Source organism: Strongylocentrotus purpuratus, unplaced genomic scaffold (assembly GCF_000002235.5).
Source record: "Strongylocentrotus purpuratus isolate Spur 01 unplaced genomic scaffold, Spur_5.0 spur5_scaffold_20, whole genome shotgun sequence".
NCBI lineage: Eukaryota > Metazoa > Echinodermata > Echinoidea > Camarodonta > Strongylocentrotidae > Strongylocentrotus > Strongylocentrotus purpuratus.
In genome coordinates this window covers 5,908,703-5,928,706 of record NW_022145606.1, presented here as the reverse complement: position 1 = coordinate 5,928,706, position 20,004 = coordinate 5,908,703, and the positions used below count along the sequence as shown (strand labels likewise).

Here is a 20,004-nt window from a genome sequence, read left to right as displayed (position 1 = left end):
TAGAAACTGCTCAACTAGCATTCAAATTAATATTTACTTGTCGAAGCGTAATTTTTATCATTCAAATTAACACCTGTCATTCGTATTCGTAATATTTTTATTCAAGTTAGGAATGTTAGGGGGAAGAATTGCAACAAACTTTTACAGTTTTTAAATAATGCAGTAAAAATGCATGATTTGCCATTGGGATCTAAGCTGTTATTCCATTTATTTATTTTCAGGACAATGCAGATGGGTGTAGTCAGACATAAAGTAAAGAAGGGGCGAAATCAAGGGATATGGCATTTCTGCACGGACATGTTCATATACCCGGGAAAGGTGGGGGTACCCTCAATCGCCCCTTTTTACTACAGACTCGGAATTTTACAAAAGTAATTCACATCGTCTCTTATACCCAGCACACCCCTCTGTTTTTCTTAAAGAGTTTCATAGTTTACTTGCCCGCCAGAAGATCGATGGCTAAAGACATGGCTAAATAATGAATCATGTTCAAATTGTTGACCCTAGTCCCTACCCCAGTCACAATATTGTACCCTTCTTCCATAATGAAATTATGATGAAATTATGATAAATTTATGATGAAACATAAGACAAACAACTTCCTTACATGAACATTTACAAATATACTGAGACCATCAGGTCCGTAGATGCAAGTCGTTTTTTTCTTCTTAAAAATCAAACTTAAATGCTAATGAATATCAGATAAATCTAATAAGTATAAGTGTATAAATGCACGAAAATGAAATATGATGAAATACACATGACAAAACAATCTTGAAAGAAAAAGAATGAGCCAAAAAAAGTGTGTAATAAACGAGAAATGTATATTGACCATCAATTTAAGTGCACAAAGTGCTAATTTGAATGCTACAAATGAATTAGAATGCTAGAAGTACACCGTCGCGTTTTCAGAAAATCGTGTTGCGCCAAATCGAATGACCAAATAGCGAAAGAAGCACATTGTTCATTAATTTGAATGAAACATACGTAGATTCTAACGAAAATTCCATAGATTTGAAAACTAGGGAATATGAAACCCGAGATATACCTGACTGCACTAAAACCGTCGAATTTGAACACAAGACAAATTAATTTGAATGACAAACTCGCGAATTTGGCCGGAAAATCCTGTATAATACAAATGGAAGATGTTATCAGCTCTTTTTTATATCCATATTTTTCCTATATCACGAATGAATACCAAGGGCCATCGAGTGAGGGGGCTGTTGATTGTAGCTTTGGGAGAGGCGGATGCGGCTGGACTCAAGACCAGTCGGATGATGCAGACTGGATCATATCAGATGGTTACCATGGTTACAAGAGCAGGACTGGTCCTTTGAGTGACCATACCTCAGGTCAGTTGAGTAATTTGTTTATACAGTCAAACCTGCTTTAGTGACCACCTGTCTACAAAGAACACCTGTCTACAACAAGCACATTTTGTTGTTTCCCTTGAAAATGGTTTCTCATTGAAACATGTACTAAAGGAACCTGTCTACAAAGACCACTTTTTGTGTTTTCCTTGGGTGGTCGCTATAGACAGATTTGACTGTACCTCCATCTTTTCCTTGAAAAGATAGAATATACCAGGGGACAGCAGTTATAGGGTTGGGAAGCCAAGTATTCAGAAACACTCGTATGGTTTATTGAACTTTATCCCAAGCTTCCACTTTCGATTTCTTCTGTCTTTTAACATGCGATAGATGGCGCCCTTTGGTTTCAGTTCTTCATTCACTTTCTTACTCAAAGACAATTTCAATATCAGCTTCCACTTAATTACAAACTGAAACACTACTTAATATTTATGAGCGAATCTTTAAATGAGCTGAATTAGAAAGTCGGACTCAAACTCAACCTAAAACCAAAAACGTGCTCACACTCAACCTCAAAGTTAAACTTAACCCATTGCTTACTGGAACCTGATGTTCCCTATACGAATTAGAGAATTCAGTAGCCAACGGGTTAAGCTAACCAACCGTTGTTCCCTTTCAGGTGGCCCTCAGTCTGGTGTGAGGTCAGTGCGGCTAGCTGACGGGGTCACACCTTACGAGGGAAGAGTGGAGATTTTCTACAAGGGCCAATGGGCGTCCGTCTGTGACATCACGTGGTCTCTTCCACAAGCCAAGATTCTCTGCCAGACCCTAGGCTTTGGTGAAGCACGTCACGTGGCACTAAACTCAACATACATTAACATGAACGTGACGGGCGAGGTCATAGTTGAGCTACAGTGTAATGGCGACGAGTCCGATATCAGAGACTGTCCGATGCGGGATATCGGTCATATCGCGTGCCCTCATACCAACGAAGCTGGTGTAGTATGTTCACCAGGTGGTGAGTAGGCCTACAGTCTTAAAGCCCGTCTGTACTAGTTTGGCCAGGGGGATTAGACCTCCCTGTAAGGTCACCGACAGGTAGTTATCTCATCAAATCAGCTCTCAACTAACATAAGAAAAAGGGGATCCTGGGGGGACCAACATGCACCGATTAGGCATAGAGGGCGCAAGTAGCTATAAGTAGTGCAGTGGGGCTTTAAGAACAGTTTTACAAGTGGAAGAGGTTCTACTGAGTAGGTATTAAAAGGAAAGCACTATAGCATTAGGGGCTCTTATATTAAGTGCCAAAAGATAATAAAATAAATCTTACAATATTTTACGTGTGAGTGGGAAAAACTCACCGTCATATGGTAAATGGGTGCACAATTCAGACTGCGCGAGGATTTGTATTTGTATGTTTTGTAAAGCTGATGCACTAAGACTATTTCAAATGTTCCAATATTTATTATGGAATCACTCATCACCTAACATTAAAACCCTTCACTTTAGAATGAAAAATACTTGATGAAGTGTACAGTGCAAGATAACTCTCAAGGATGCAAATGAGGAGGCTCAGCGCAATTCTTTGTAGGAAAAACAGGGAATATGTTTGGCTTGGTACACTATCTGGCAGCCGCAGCTGCGTCATGCTTGATGGGAAATCAATATCACGTGATCAGTACACGTGATACGTACAAGACCATAGTTAAAGAAACGTTTTGTAAACGGGTGACGCAATGGGTGACGCAAATCATTAACCTTATTTCAAACGATCTTTATTCAAGCACGTATATAAACTTTCTGTCCCTTCCCAGATCTGCGTCGACAAGAAATTGTTGACACCTAGTAAAATTGGAACGATACAGAGAAGATTAGCATGGCCCCTTGCACAAAGATGACACGCACAATCGTGAAGCGTTCCTTATTTTTTATTTTGTCAACATTTATCATGGAGTCAAGAGTAGATAAACGCTAGTAGACCTCATGATGATGATCATTAACATATTTTAACAATTCACAATAAGAACAATAATATCACGAAATAATGACAAAATAATAATAACTATTACAACAACAACTTATAACAGTCTTTTTCAAGACTACACCAACAGTCCTTTTCAGGACTACACACCCTCTAGAAAGATTACCGAGAGTCTTTTTCAGGACTCCTCAATCCTCCCTCTCTCTCACATGGTGCATCCGCAAGCTTATACTGTATAACAACTTATAGTAATTATGATTACTATTATCGTCGCCATCATCAACATTATAAATACCATTGTTATCATTATCACTATCATTTTTATTAATAATAATAATAATAATAATCCGTTTTTTTATATAGTGATTAGTATTATTAATTTTTTTCTACAGTTAATAAACTCATTTTGGGGTCAAATGATGGTTGATATTGACCAATGCGTTTAGGGTTCCGTGATAAAGGTATCAGAGTTTACAGAGCAGATAAAATGACAGTGGTCTCGTAGCCGGGAGGTCCTGGGTTCGAAACCAAGTCGATGAACTGATGACCTATGGGTCCCGTTGCATAAAACTTATCATTCATGGTATCTCTGCCATCAATGGTTACTACCATGGTAACATTGCTCAACAGCTAATCAAAATCAAGTATTCCATGGAAGTTACCATTAATGAAAAGTTTTATGCAACGAGACCCTGGTAAAGCAGGGCTCCCACTTAGCCGAGTTGGAGCCTCGAGTTGTGGCGAGCTGGTGCGATCTTATGGCAAGCAGTTTTTTCATTAAAACATATTTCTTGATATCAAGAATTCAATTCTCGATATCACGAAATCGAATTCTTGATATCAAGAATTACCATTGCTTTACAACATAAAATTATTTCTTGATAACAAGAATTGATTTATTGATACAAATTAATAATAAAACGGCTTGCCATAAGATCGCGCCAGCTCGCCACAACTCGAGGTTCCAACTCGGCTAAGTGGGAGCCCTGCTTTAAGGCATAAATCATCTTAACCAAGTCTCTACTGACAAGCATATACATGCTTTCTCGGCAGTCGGAGAAAACAAACTAGCAAACCGATTGACATAAATAGATTGCTACTCCGACAATCCATGACCCTGGGCACACCAACAACTAAGCTATGGTTTATATCTACGTCACAATCATTCTTCTTTGCTCTGTCACAGTGAGGTTGACCGGGGTGTCACACCTAGGGAAGGCAAGGTAGAGTTACTGTGCAACGGTTCATGGGGATCTATTTGCCATAACAACTGGGATATCGACGACGCCATAGTGGTATGCCGAAGCTTAGGATACGGCAGCACCCTCAACGCTTCAGGATCATCAGTCTACGGTAGCGGGTCTGGACCGATCCTGCTAGATGATGTGTCTTTTACGGGGAGTGTCTTGGACTGCGCACAGTCATCAATAGGCGACAATACTTGTACCCATGATGAAGCCGCCGGCGTTGTTTGTTTGTACATAGGTAAATTGTGAAATGACACTGTTATATATGAAATGTACAGCTTGACTGGTTATTAATTGATTTAATCTCGTACACTTCTTGCTTCTTTACTACAACTTATTTAACCCTTTCACTCCGTTTATTTCTGTATTCAATAATAATAATGATGGATGTTTCTTGTAAAGCGTTAATGTCCGCCCTAATATCATTACTCCTGAAATACCCGAGCGGCCAAATATATAGCGCTTCACCAAATCAGGTTACGATGCACCAGGGTGGAGAGTGGCAAGATTGATAAACATATCGCCAAAGTGCGTTAGGGCCGACTGAGATTCGAAACCCCATCTGTTTGATTAAAGGGACTGTATCACGACGAGACTATGCGTCTTTCCCGTGGCCCTCGTGGCCAATCGGGAATAATACCACTACCGCGGCCTCAGTGCAATTAATCAAGTCCATTCATTTACGTGCAGTTGTCAAAAAGGAGACGTAGATGGCGTCAACCAGTATTTCCCATGCTACAGCCCCTTTAAGTGAGTGAACCACTGTACCATGCTATGTTACACAGATGAACCCGACTTCTACCCGCTAAAGGGATCATACCTCTACATCGACTCAAGCGAACAATCATCCACAGCTGACAGCACCCGACTACAGAGCCCAGTCATCCTAATGCCCGTCGGTGAGGGCGCTGTATGTTTCCGGTTCTGGTACTACGCGTTCGGTGGTGATGTCAATACACTTCGAGTGTACGTCAATGAAGTCCAGGGCGGTGTGGCGAGCGGAGAGATAGCCCTAGAGGTCACTGGTAATCATGGTGACCAATGGATCATGGAGCAGGTTTGTCATGACGTCATTGAAATAGGAAGATTTTAAAAGTTTCATATAAATGTAAATTTAATATAATTTCATATTCCCCTGATATAATCCAAATTGGTCTATCATTTCATTGTTGTTATAGTTATACGATTGAATGTGTTGTGAAATCATTTGACAGGAAATATTAAAGGTTCATTGCGCCGGATTAATTATGACGAAGTACCTTTAAATATTTTTATCGAAAACAAATTGATGTCTTTAATCATTATGGTACAAAAGTGAAACTATTACAAAATCCTTTACTGTCATACATTATCATATGCTATAATATTAACATCTCTCAGTTTTCTACATAGTATTATGACAACACAAATAGAGTATCAAAAGTTCTCATCTTCAAATTGTTTAATGCCAATTCAAGTCGTATTATTTTGAGAATATGTCATCAACCACTTTCATTTTTGTACCTGTTATTCAGCCTATGATTTCATTAAATTAATAACCGTTCAGTGTCTTTTCATGTTCACTTTTGCTGTGTTTCCATTTTCATTCCTAGTTTGAAATAAGTGGGAATTCGACCGAGCCGTTTACTATAACTATCGAAGCCATTGCAGGATCTGGTGATAATGGAGACATTGCCATCGATGATGTAGAAGTACTAGCTGGATATTGTCCTTATGGTTAGTGTTTAGTCATCTTTCCTCTAGCCGGGCATAGTGGCTCAGTGGTTAGAGCGCCCGCCTCATGAACGGGAGGTCGTGGGTTCGAACCCCGGCCGAGTCATTCCAAAGACTTATAAAAATGGGACCTTCTGCCTTCTAACTAGGCGCTCAGCATATTAGATTGGAGAAGGGTAGTTAATAACATATTATGAACATGACTGACAAAGAAAGCGGACAAAATATACAGTTCCTCACGTAGCCAAAGGAACATCCCTTCACTGCTATTATGTACAAATGTGTAGAACAGGTGAATATGCATGTGACACCTGTTCTACACATTTTTTTTACATAATAGCAGTGAAGGGATGTTCCTTTGGCTACGTGAGGATCTGTATATTATGTCCGCTTTCTTTGTCAGTCATGTTCATAGTGGCAGGGCCCGCTTGAAGAGTAGTTTCATAACTGAAGTGGCTACCCGGGGTAAATAAAACGTTATTATTATATTATTATATTGCCTCTATCTCGACATCTCTTTGTCTCCGTCATTCTTTGTATACATTCTCTTTCCATACCAACTAGAATAGGTTGAATCAAATTTCTATATATTTAACATGTCATTATTAGAATTATGCATCATGTATTATATTGTTAACATTACTTTGTATTGTTTTATTGTGAAGTGTTTAGAAACATTGTATTAAGCGTTATATAAATGTAATATATAATTATTAACATTACGTAATACACAACAAATACAAGGCGGTGACAAACGTATTAATACTATAATCCAGTGATGAGGATATATTCTAGCAAAAATAGCTGTAATATAATTAGTAATTATAGTAATGATGATAGTGATAAGAATGATGATGGTGTTAAGGATACTACTACTACAACAACTACTAATAGTTGAAATAGTTGAAATAGTTGAAATATTTATTGGTTACTGAATCATCATAGGTTATAACAATAATGTGACAATGTCTTTACATGAGTATAAAACATAAGTTAAATTACATTTCCACATTCAGTAAATCATAGATACATACGCTCGAAGAGGTGATGATACAGAAGGGCTACAGCCTAAGCGTGACAGCTTGATACGCTTGCAGCCCAGAAACATTTAAAATCATAACGATTGTAAAGTAAAGTAAATTACAAAACATAATTGGGGGAAAATAACAAAAAATAAACAGTGACTTGCAACCAAAAAAAAAAAAAAAAATGGGATAGAGGGTGCATGGGAGGGGGATTTTCCTGCTATATCAAGGAAATGCTGACAAACATATATGATATCATGTGTTAATTTAAGAGATTTGTCAATATTTGCTCAATAAAATTGATTTCACACTTTTCTTGAAAGTATATACTGACTTCAAGTTACGGATGTCAACGGACAGTGAGTTCCAAATATCCGGACCAGAATGTCTTATAGATTTCATAGCCATTGTTGTTTTAGGATTACATAAATGGTATTTATTTGATTGTCTGGTTGGGTATGTATGAATATTTCTATTCAAACAAAACATTGGTGGGAAGTGGGAAGGTAAGGAATCATTATGTAGACGGAACATGAACAGTGCTTTTTGTAAAAAGTTAATATCAGTTACTTTCAGAGTTTTTAACCTCGCGAATAGGGGATCAGTGTGATCGCGATATCCAGCATTGGTACACACACGAATCGCTTTCTTTTGTAAAAGTAGCATTTTATCAGTATATACTTTTGAGTCTGCCCACAGTATATTGCAATAAGACATGTAAGGAAGAATCAAGGAATTGTATAGCATATATAGAATATTCAAAGGCACATAATGTTTTAACTTATACAGTAAACCAACAGTGCGTGACACTCTCTTTGAAACGTAATGTACATGATCACTCCATTTCAGATTTTCATTGATGATAGTTCCAAGAAATTTAGTATTTTGTTTTTTCTCCAAATATTCACCATCCAAGACTATTTCAGGTATAGGTTTATCAGTTGCATTTTCCCTGCTTTGAAAATGGATATAATTAGTTTTTTTCAGATTCAGAGACAATTTGTTGCTCCTAAACCACAAAGACAGCTTAGGTAGCTCGGTGTTCAGAATTCTCTGAAGTGATCGAAAATCGGAATTGGAGCAAAACACATTAGTATCATCAGCAAATATAATATATTGTAATGATGTAGTTGAGTTCGAGATATCATTAGCATACAGTAGAAACAATAAAGGACCGAGTATCGATCCTTGTGGGACACCACATTTCATAGACAATAATGATGAATCTACAGATTCGTAGCTTACATATTGCTTTCTAACTGACAAATAATCATTAAACCAGTCAAGAGCAACTCCTCTTACTCCGTACTAATGAAGTTTGCTTGATAGTACCTTGTGATCAAGAGTGTCAAATGCTTTGCTTAAGTCCATGAATACACCAATGACATGCTTTCGAGACGCCAAAGCATTCGAAACCTTATCATATAATTGTGCAAGGGCTAAATCGGTTGAGTGGTATTTCCTGAAACCATATTGATCCTGATTCAGTAAGTCATTTTCTGTTAGAAAACAATATAGCCTATTGTATATAAGTCTTTCCAATACTTTGGACAAACTCGAGAGAATAGAAACAGGGCGATAGTTTGAGACTTGGGAAGAGTCACCCTTTTTGTATATCGGAACAACCTTAGCAATCTTAAATGCTTCTGGAAATGTACCACTACTACTACTACTACTATTACTACTACTGATAATAATATTAATAATGACAATGATAAGAATAATACATCTACTGTTATTATAACTACTACTTCTACTACAACTACTACTTTTCCTTCTGAAGATACTACTGCTGATACTACTAATATTATTAATAATAATAATAATTAAAATAATGACTATTATTACAACTATTATACAAATATACACTGCCTTGAGAGGTTCTGGTTAAAACTATGCGCAAGAGGTGACTCCAATAGTACTATTTGCTGAGGGGCGCAGCCCCGAAGCAAATGATACTCTTGGAGTCACCGAGGCCCATAGTTTAACCTGTACCTCGAATAGAAGGCATGGTATATTTGTTTTATATCCTGCATCAAAAATTTATTTAAAAAAACAAACAAAAAAAACAATTTTGGAGAAAAAAAAATTTAGAACAAAAAAAATGTAAATTTTTATTTAAAAATATTTTGTTTCATTAAATTAAGATTTGAAGAAAAAAATTGATTCAATTTTAAAAAAAATTCACTTTTTTTTTCCAACTCCCAAATAGTAAATCCAAATAGTATTCTCATATATTACTTTCTAAAAATAGGTCAAATATTTCTGGTCATGTGACGAACTCTCAACCAATCAAATGCCAACAAATTTTTGATGCAGGATATAATACTCCTTAATATACTACTGCTGCTACTACTATTACTACCTTTATTACTACCACTATTAAAACAAGATTATCATCCGCCTACCTTTGATAAACATAAAAAGTGCTTCGTAATAAGCGTGTCGTATTACTTATTCTGCTTTTAGTACCGCTGTCATGTGACTTCGAAGAGAGTTTCATCTGCGGCTTCGTTCAAGATCAAGATGATGATGTCGACTGGATGAGAGGGAAGGGTGACGTCGTACATGATGATAAAAGACCTCCTCATGACCACACCTTCAATGATATACACGGTAAATCCGCTGCGAGACTAATGTCATTTGACAAGACATTAATCGTGTTAATCAATTGTTCAAACAGTTTTTGAGCGTCAAGACAACGCCTGGCTGGAATGCTCCCCAGGGAGTGGAAATTGTGCACACAGTGTGTGCGGGCATGTATAGAATCCAATGACCAGGGTAATAGTATACCTGTAAAGCGCTTAGAGACATCGTTCAGGTATTAAGCGCTATATAAAAGTTCCCTAAGTGTGTTATTCTAATTAGACTTCGCCTCATATACTCCACACCCCTGGAACTTGATCCCTTGTTACGCTCTCCCATTGCCGGAGATCGTAAACTGGAGGACCGTTCAAGATGTTTCTGTCCGTCTCCGAGTGGCTGCGTAGTCATTATGGTTGCCCTCGCAATGAGCCTGCATCGTTTTCTTTCCTACAGGAATTAGAGATGGATAGGTGTGAAATCTATAATAAGGTATTTAGCTATGAAAAATAATAAAAATCAACTCTACTACCACCATAACTTTGAGAATTTATACCAATAAAGACAAACGCTATTATTTATGTAAAGATCTGCTAAAATTAACAAGAATTTCCGTCTCATTCTCATGAGCTATGGTTGATTGATATAGATGTGATCACCATCAGCCTTTACAACTAGAAAACGGACGGTAAAATTGTGTAGTTGGTATCTAGTTAACATAATGCTTTTAATTTAAAAGGTGTAATATTTTGACTAATACAATTATACGTAAAAGCGTGTAAGAGAACAGATGCTCTTAGATAAGGTACTTGGGCTCTATAGAGGCCATTTACAGTCGGTGAAAAAAGTATTCTATGTTTAGACCTCATGATTTTTTTTCGTTGCCAGGATCTTACATGTACATGAACCCAAAAGACACCTTGGATGGATCCACAGCTCTGCTATGGACCCCACCCTATGCTTTTCCCGGGGAGCATTGCCTCACCTTTTATTACTTCATGCACGGCAGCGAGATAGGAAGTCTTCATGTATATGCCATCCAGTCAGGGGGAGTCGTTGATGGTAGCACCCCCGTATGGACGCGTGTTGGTCCGCAGGGCTACGAGTGGAAGAAGGCGGTAACTCCAATTGTGGCTGACTCCAATTTCCAGGTACAGCAGCTTACTATTTTGTTGTAATGAGATTTGTTTTAAAAAGAAACGTAGGGAGATGTGAGTTGACGCACGTTTAATTGGCCAGCTCTGTCTTCGCCTACAAACTGACTCAGACGACCCCGGTTCGAAACCCAGTCACGTCTTTCGGATGACGACGATAAAGGTCGATTCCCAGACGTAAATAATCATATCTGATTGATGCAGGTTTGAAGAAAAAAAATAACACACACACAATCACCCGCTCTCTTTCAAAAGGGCCGAACGAAAGAATTCATTTAATGATGGAGGTGTTCTGCACAGCATCTTGTACAACCATTATGACGCTAAACCCTTGTTCAGGTATGGCGCGGTTAACCGCCGAAAAAAAGACGGCCGCGGCGTTTTACTTATGCATGAATGGCAACTGCGTGCAAAAAAGGAATTGAACGTATTCATTGAGGTCTGTGTTATAAAAGGATATAGAGATGTGAAACGTATTTACAATTTACGGCATCATAAATTACCGCCGCGGTTTTGCCGCGTTATAACTGACCAAGCCTTAAGTTGTGTAGTGTACTAGTGTTTGATGGCTTTTTTGTTCGTCTTATCCTTATGGAGGGGACAGGAGAAACGTGAACGGTGTTATCACTGTATCAATGGTAAATTAATGTGTTATGCAATGCCCTTTCATATATGACCAGCCAAAGAATGTACCAGTTCCACAATACCTTCATTGGATTTGAATTGAAATTGAAATGGTTTATTCCACGCGGGCAAATGCCGACTGGCGAAATCTCTTTACAGATTAAATATATATACAAAATATACAATACGAACAATCATAAAGGTTAGGTACACAAATGACAGTAGAGGTAGATAGTAATAAAATAATAGGTCTTTAACTAGACATCGGGGAAGTTTAGTAAAATAATATTACTAATTGAAGTAAAAAGAAAATAAAGGTGTAGGCTTGAAATAACTGTCTGCACTTTCTAATAACAAATCATAATTGTACAAGGTACACAATATACCGATAGAGGAAAATACAGGACGGTAAAGTGTTCTACTTCTTGAACTGTCATGATAACCAATTCCTTTTCTTTTGGCTATCAAAGTAAAAAGAAATAAAGGATTTTTTTAAAAACTTGTAATTATTATATATTTTAGATTGTCTTTGAAGCCATCAGTGGAGGAACTGATTACTCTAACATCGCTATTGATGACGTCACCGTTTATGAAGGACCTTGTGAAGTCTCAAGACAAGGTAGGCCTACGTAACCCCCCCCCCCCCCCCCCAAAAAAAAAAAAAAAAAAAAAAAAAAATGAAATCTATAGGAAGCGATGAAAACTTTCATTACTTGATTGTACCGTTTGTCGATTTGTAGACATTTTTTCTCACTCTCTTTCCCTATTTCACTCTCTCCCTTTCTCTCTCAATCTCTCTCTGTATCTCTATTTATCTCTCTCCCTCTATCTCATTTTATCTTACTTTCTATCTCTCCCATCCCCCTCTACGTCTCTTTCTCTCTTCCCCCTTTCTCTCTCAATATCTCTCTCTATCTCCCCATCTCTCTCTCTCTCTCTCTCTCTATATATATCTCTCTCATCCAGATAACGTGATCACTGATGATATAGGATGTAAGAAGGTGCTTGGTTCACGGCTCGGAGTAGAAGATGGATCGATACCTGATTCAGCTTTCACTGCATCATCGTTCAATGGCGTTGGATTCGAACCCTATCGGGCGAGACTTAACAGCTACGCCCCCTACGCTGGTTGGATGCCAACTGGCGGTGAATCAATTAGCTGGTTTCAGGTATGTGCCTAAAACTTAAAGCCCAACTGCACTTCGTATAGCTACTGGCGCCCTATATACAGCCAACAACCTGTAAGTGACGAGACAGCATGGACAGGGAGGTCTATTCCCTCCATGCCAAACTAGTGCAGAGGGGCTTTAAAGGTCATCACAAGATCATTTCTAATTTGGGGTTATGGATAGGAAGACTCTCCGGCCTGAATTGACGAATGAAAGGATGACAGAAAAGACAAAATGTGATGTAGAAGAAATTATGTGTCCGACCATATCAGATCATACAGTTGATTTACAATGCAGGGCCTTCATCATGAACCTCTCTCCCAGAGATCTCACATAAAAATCCTTGGGATCTTTTCTGTTTGCTTGGCGATGAACTGACTAATTTGTTAATAATTTAACCCTTTCATTACAACTACTCCGATGTTGTGGTTTGGCTCAATAAAACTTGATTGAACCCCCTAGAAAATTTAAAGATCCATTCTTTTTTTATTACTTTATTGTATTTGATGCCAGGAATTTTGAAAGGAAAGGAAGCTTTAAAATCCTTAAATGTGCAAAACATTGACAGATTTAAAATCATTGTCTTTTGATCAAAATCGGTCTTTGTTTTCGATTTTGTTCACCAATATCTATAATGTTCTCTGAAACTTAAAAAAAATAAAATTAAATAGCAATACAAGAAAATAACATTTTGAAATATATAGGCCTAGTAGCAACATAGAGAAATGCACCCTAAGAGGATTATTTTTGTCTCAACGTATTTGAGATTCAGTGGCATTTCTATTTTTGATTTTAGGTTGATTTTGGTCTGCGACGATGGGTAACTGGCGCCCTCACCCAGGGTCTACAACATTCTTCAGAATGGACTACCTTGATAAGGTTCTCGTATCTTGAGGATAACAACGAAAGATCCTATATCTCTCAAAATGAATGTGGTATCTCCGGAGGCAAGGTATGAAACTAGGCCCAAAATAAATGAAAGGGGCCGTATAGAGAAAGAGAGGGACTGAGAGAGAGAGAGAGAGAGAGAGGAAGAGAGAGAGAAAGAGAGGTACTGAGATAGAGAGAGATTAGAAGAACACTCTTCAGAATGGACTACCTTGATAAGGTTCTCGTATCTTGAGGATAACAATGGAAGATCCTATATCTCTTAGAACGAATGTGGTATCTCCGGAGGCAAGGTATGAAACTAGGCCCAAGATCGATAAATGAAGGGGGCCGTAGATAGAAAGAAAGGGATTGAGAAAGAGAGAGAGAGAGAGAGAGAAAAAGAGAGGTACTGAGATAGAGAGAGATTAGAAGAAAATCTTTAGAATAGACTACCTTGATAAGGTTCTCGTATCTGGAGGATAACAACGAAAGATCTTATATCTCTCAGAACGAATGTGGTATCTCCGGAGGCAAGGTACGAAACTAGGCCCAAAATAAATTAAAGGAGCCGTAGAGAGAAAGAGAGGGATTGAGAAAGAGAGAGAGAGAGAGAGAGAGGAAGAGAGAGAGAGAGAGAGAGAGGGAGAAAGAATGAGAGAGAATGAGAGGGAAATAAATATACAAAGAGAGTGTGAGGGAGGATATTGGCGGGATGAATATAGTGGCCTAGTATTAATAGGAACATCAGAACAAATTTTGTTTCTAACATAATAGGTTCTATGTGAGTCTATCCCTACAACTAAATAGTATTAAACCCTTCTTTCAAACCCATTGCTTTTACATCATACATGCACCTATCGAAATATTGCCAGATAGTATTATAATAATGAAAAGCTGTTTGTTTCGTACGACAGCACCTTTATTCACCAGTCACCAATCGAAACTAACACATTATATCCCAGACAATATGGCGGGCACATCTATTCCCTTTACTAAAACATGGCGTAACAACAGATGATGATAATAGAAAAAGTAAAGTAATCACATTTTAACTTTCTATTATTTACCTTCCATTGCACAATTTATGAAATATTTATGTAAAATACATCTTCCTTTTTAACCAGGTATTTCGAACGAACTTCGATAGCGATTCAATAGTTACTATTATCTTCCCACAACCAGTCCTCTCTACAAACATTCGAATCCATATCGATGGCATCCATATCAAGACCACCCTCAGATGTGAAATTCTAGGTGAGGTTTATTTGAAATTTTAGATTTTAAGGTAGCCTATAAATATTCATGAATTGCCACGACGTCATCAATATGCATATTCATGACCTCCTTGTAGATGTGCCTAATTAGAGGCAACTTAGATTTAATGGCCAGATTCATCTAAAGGAAATTATCTTACAATTTTATTAAAACATGAATGTAGGACCATATACAATGCATGTTAGTATAAATAAGGATTACTTGACATCGCCAACTAAACATTGCATCCAAAAACGTCTTTGTGGGGCCATTTTTACCATCTAAGGAGGTTGGATAGGCCTCATGAAGAGTTAAAAAAATAATAGTTACATTTTACCTGTTGTAATAATAAAAAAATAAAAACAACCAACCGATAAAAATACAAATAGTCAGCGAAATAGTATTTGCGTATTAATTAAATTTTAGAATAAATGGCAACATTTCCTTTCAATGGATACTTTGACGATTTAATATACGGGATTGACATACATACGTCAACCAGATTGATCTACATTTGCCACACTCCACCCAGGTGAAGTAAATGGGTACCTGGTAGGAATTTCTTCCTTGAAATGCTAGAGCGCCGTATGGCAGCCGTGCTAAAGCCAGGAGGGTCAAATCTGACTGACATGAGCGCTATACAAGAACCCACTATTATTATTATTATTATTATTATTTATCACAGCGTTTCGCCTTCTATTTGGTCGAATACTCTCATGTGCACTCTAACATTTCTTGAGCTTCTTTCATCTTTATGTTACATGTTGAAGGGATGCAGGATATTGATTGCGATGATCTTTACGCAAGTGGATACCGTGAGGGCGGTGTTTACACTCTCAAACCAGCTGACGGCAATCAGTCGTTGGTGGCGTACTGCGATATGGACTCGGACGAAGGAGGGTGGACTGTAAGTTTGAATTTTTAGGAAAAAGGTGTTTGAATATCTTTGTTGTAAAAGGGAAATCAAAGAGGGCCAACTAACGTGCTGCTCTGCCTGTGTACTTTATTGATTAACCTGAACCATTTAATAACCTTTTTTTCAGAAAGATTAAGTGGGTAACGATCGAAATGAGAGAAGTTACGATGCAAACCCTTGAATTGGAACGTCATCAGTCATCGAAAATAGTTGTTAACTTCGTGTTGTCTTACCGTTGTGAGGCAATGACGTCATTTTTAAACATCTCTCTTTAATCAAAGAAAATAGTGACATTTTTGTAGTATTAGTGATAGTATAAAAATCAGTTGTATTATCGTTGTTGTAGTTCTTGTAATAATTTCCCTTTCTGTCATGAATACCAGGGGGGGGGGGGGTGTTTCACAAAGACCCTAAGTTGAACTTATCTCTAAGTGGGACTTAACAAGTATGGAATGCCGTTTAATAACATCTTTGACAATATTTTGTAAAAGTTATTTTAAAAGGCATAAAATGTTGATTCAAAACATATTTTTCTATTATTAAGGATATTTCATGTTCTTAATGTTGAATCTATGAAAAGTCTAAAATACTTGAATCTTTGCTTTTGAATATATTTTATTTAAGGCTACAAATGGCTCTCATAAGTCCAATTTAGAGTTAAGTTTGACTTTGAATATTTGTGAAACACTCCCCAGGTGTTTCAGCGTAGACTTAATGGTTCGACAAACTTCTCCAAGACCTGGACCGACTACGAGAATGGATTCGGAGACCTCAGCGGCGAACACTGGCTAGGCCTCCGGAAGCTGTACAGAATCGTAGGTCAAAGGTCATACACACTGCGCATTGACCTTGAGTACTCTGACGGGACCAGACAGGTTGCCAATTACACGGGTTTCTCGCTTGGTGATCACTCCACCGGTTACCGGCTTCATATCAGCGGGCTTGAAGGACATACAGGTGAGAATATAGGACAACTATCCCCTAATTAGTTGCCCAGACTTGTTATCTCTCTCGGACAGTTACCACCGTGACACCAACGATTCTCGGTCCGGTACTCATCAACACATGACTTTTTTAATCGCCTTGAAATTCTAATTAATTAGTCACTTACATGACATACTGACAATGTACGAGGGCGCTGTTTTCGGCGATGGTTATTTATTGTTCTCGGCAAATCAATTCAGTTCAATTAAAAATTAAAAATGTACAAGTATACATGCAGATGAATGTGAAAAATATGCCTCACTAATACAGTACAAATCATGAAAAATATTCATTATAATTGGAATTAGGTTGGCCATAAGAATACAAAACAAATTGGGGTTTCGTCGAGCCGACCGAACAAAAGCAAATAATGGATCGCCATCTTTCCTACAATCTATTATTATACATTGCTTTTAGCAATATTACAATCTGTGTGAGTGACTTCATGGTTAAGAATAACAAACTCCAATGAAGAGTGAATGTAAGCTCCAACACCACCACCCCTTGCCACCTGCTCTTTACTTTACCTCAAGGACATAATTATTCAAACCTAAAAATGTCCATTGTAGATTACTTTTAGCAATGTTACAATATATTATACATTGCTTTTAGCATTTTTAAACATATTATACTGCTTTTGACAATATTCAAATCTAATATACATGTACATTGCCTTTAGCTATATTAAAATCTATTATTCATTGTTTGGGCAATATTAAATTCAATTATACATTGTTTATAGCAATATTACCATTAAATATTGATTGAGATCACTGATAATTTAGAACGGACAGTTTTTTGGTATGAATCTAAATAATTGGTTTTGGTTGCTGTGTACATACTAAGATTGACTCTCCACAGCTGATAATACACTGACGACACAGTCTGTTATCAATTCCTTGATACACAAACTATATTTGAACAGACGAGCTTCTATTAGAATGAGGGCAAACTGAATAGAAACATGCCATATGACCATTTTCTCCTGTCCCGCGCATACACATTTGCGAGTAGACGCGATTCCAAATACAAAATGCCAGTCATCAATTATTTACTTAAAGGCCGTCTGTGCTAGTTTGGCTAGGAGGTATTAGGCCATCCAGGGTGGTCACTGGACAGGTGGTTATCTCATTAACTCAGCTCTCAATTAGCATAATAAAAGGAGGATCATAAAGGACCAATGGTCACCGATTAGGGCATTGTTTTCTACGTAGATGGAGCAAGTAGCTACAAATAGTACAGCGGGCCTTTAACTTCCCTAAACTAATAGTGCATACAAAATGTATAATAATGATAATGATAGATCGATTTATATAGCACTGCTATTATATTAACTCTACTGCACTTTATACAAAGTATCATATTATTATCCCGGCTCTAGCTGAGCCAACGTAATTAGGCGCTAAATTATTCAAGGATTTTTGTTCCGATGTAGGGAAACAATTCACTTCACCAGGTTGGAGAGTGGTAAATGTAGGAAATTAGTACTGGGACAGACACTATGAACATGACTGACAAAGAAAGCGGACAAAATATACAGTTCCTCAGGTAGTCAAAGGAACATCCCTTCACTGCTATTATGTAAAAATGTGTAGAACAGGTGTCACATGTATATTCACCTTTTTACATAATAGCAGTGAAGGGATGTTCCTTTATCTACCTGAGGAACTGTATATTTTGTCCGCTTTCTTTGTCCGCTATGTTCATAGTGAGAACTCGAACCGCGTACCACGTGATCCCCCGTCATCAGTCCGTCGACGTATCCACTAGACCACGACGCCCTGCAATGCACAGTGCAATTTTTTTAAATGAATTGGTCATGCGCCTATGGTTTCCACATGACTGATTCGCGTTCTAACGCCTCGTGTGTAGCAGGCATTGTTGATTAATGGCATTCCGTTTATTACTTTTGCATTACAAGACTAAAAAGAAATGTCAAAGATATTTCGATGCTAATTTCTCTTATATCATAACGTTTATTATTGTCTGTCATTGTTTATATTATCTGCAAAGAAATGAAAATAAATTCGCTCTGTATAGAGCGACTACTACTACTACATTCCTTACATGCATCCATCTTTCATCAATCTCTCTCTAAATATTTCCATCGAACAGATGACCCACTGGCCTACCACAACGGGACATCATTCATGACTCCTGAGCAGTTGCCTAGCAACGGGATGCCATCCTGTGACGGACCACGCCCATCTGGCGGTTGGTGGTATCTGGGAGAATGCGACGATCATGTGGATCTGAACGGCGTGTTTCCGGGTACTGCTAGTGATGCTCGCTATGAGATGTTTTGGGAGGTTCCTACTAGCGGGAGCCCCACCCTCACATTCAGTGAGATGAAGATTAAACCGATTTCTTAAACATTTAGATAACGATGATAATTGCCCACACTTCGAAGTTTCGCTCAACAACTGTAATTAAGCGTTCTACACAATGTACCACTTGTAAAGCATTGCGAAAAAGCAAATCTTTCTGCCCACATTATGTCGAATATAATGAGTATACAATTATTGATTATTCTGATTATATATATTTTATCTCGGCTTGGACCCGTTTGTAAAACAGCTTATAAACAGACAAGGGCAAACCATCTCATGAGTGGAGAATATATTTTCAAAAAAAAAATGTTTTGTTCCGATTTTACATTTGATTTGGTTGATTCTTAGCAGAAGAGTCATTGGCCCGAATTCGTACGTCATATGACGCGTTTCGACGCGTTTTTACAAACCAGGTTTGTAAAAAACGCGTAAAAATGCGTCATATGACGTACGAAAACCAAGGTTTGTCGACAAACCTCCTTTGTGAACTCGGGCCAATGTGTCTAATGAAACCTGACACCGTTAGAAATTGACTTTGTAAATATGATGTGATTTGATTAGATGATATAAATTAATATAGAGTATGTATTTAAAACAGATAAGGTAAATTTACACGCACTGCCACAAGACTTTGTGTAGTCATCTTCATGTCTAGAATTACTTGTAAATATTTCACTTCAATATGTATTTAACCGAAAATTCTATGTAAGAATGGAATATTGTAAAATGTTACTTAACCTCGATTGTATGGTGGTATCATTAAAATTCGAAATTGCTTTAAACCCTTGCTTGTGCTATGTGTGTATCTGTGTGACAATGATTAATTACAAGATAATTTTCT

General features: G+C 37.6%; 1 protein-coding gene and 1 non-coding gene across 2 annotated transcripts; both read left to right on the top strand.

Moving 5' to 3' along the window:
- The first annotated feature begins 3,133 nt into the window (after positions 1-3,133).
- Positions 3,134-3,242, top strand: LOC115927813. The gene has a single exon (XR_004065776.1). It is a non-coding gene; the product is annotated as a U6 spliceosomal RNA (small nuclear RNA).
- Positions 3,243-14,139: 10,897 nt separating this feature from the next.
- Positions 14,140-19,242, top strand: LOC105438324 (microfibril-associated glycoprotein 4-like). The gene is made up of 5 exons (XM_011666019.2): positions 14,140-14,214; positions 14,804-14,933; positions 15,704-15,840; positions 16,545-16,806; positions 18,949-19,242. Exons 3-5 carry the CDS (start codon positions 15,706-15,708, stop codon positions 19,203-19,205), a joined length of 654 nt encoding a protein of 217 aa, XP_011664321.2. The 5' UTR covers positions 14,140-14,214; positions 14,804-14,933; positions 15,704-15,705; the 3' UTR covers positions 19,206-19,242.
- The last annotated feature ends 762 nt before the right edge of the window (positions 19,243-20,004 follow it).

Bases quoted from the DNA above. Each gene is read 5' to 3' on its own strand.
- LOC105438324 (XM_011666019.2), top strand. From the start codon at position 15,706: ATGCAGGATATTGATTGCGATGATCTTTACGCAAGTGGATACCGTGAG. The intron at 15,841-16,544 runs GTAAGTTTGAAT...AACACTCCCCAG, and splicing joins CGGACGAAGGAGGGTGGACT to GTGTTTCAGCGTAGACTTAA. The intron at 16,807-18,948 runs GTGAGAATATAG...TCCATCGAACAG, and splicing joins CGGGCTTGAAGGACATACAG to ATGACCCACTGGCCTACCAC.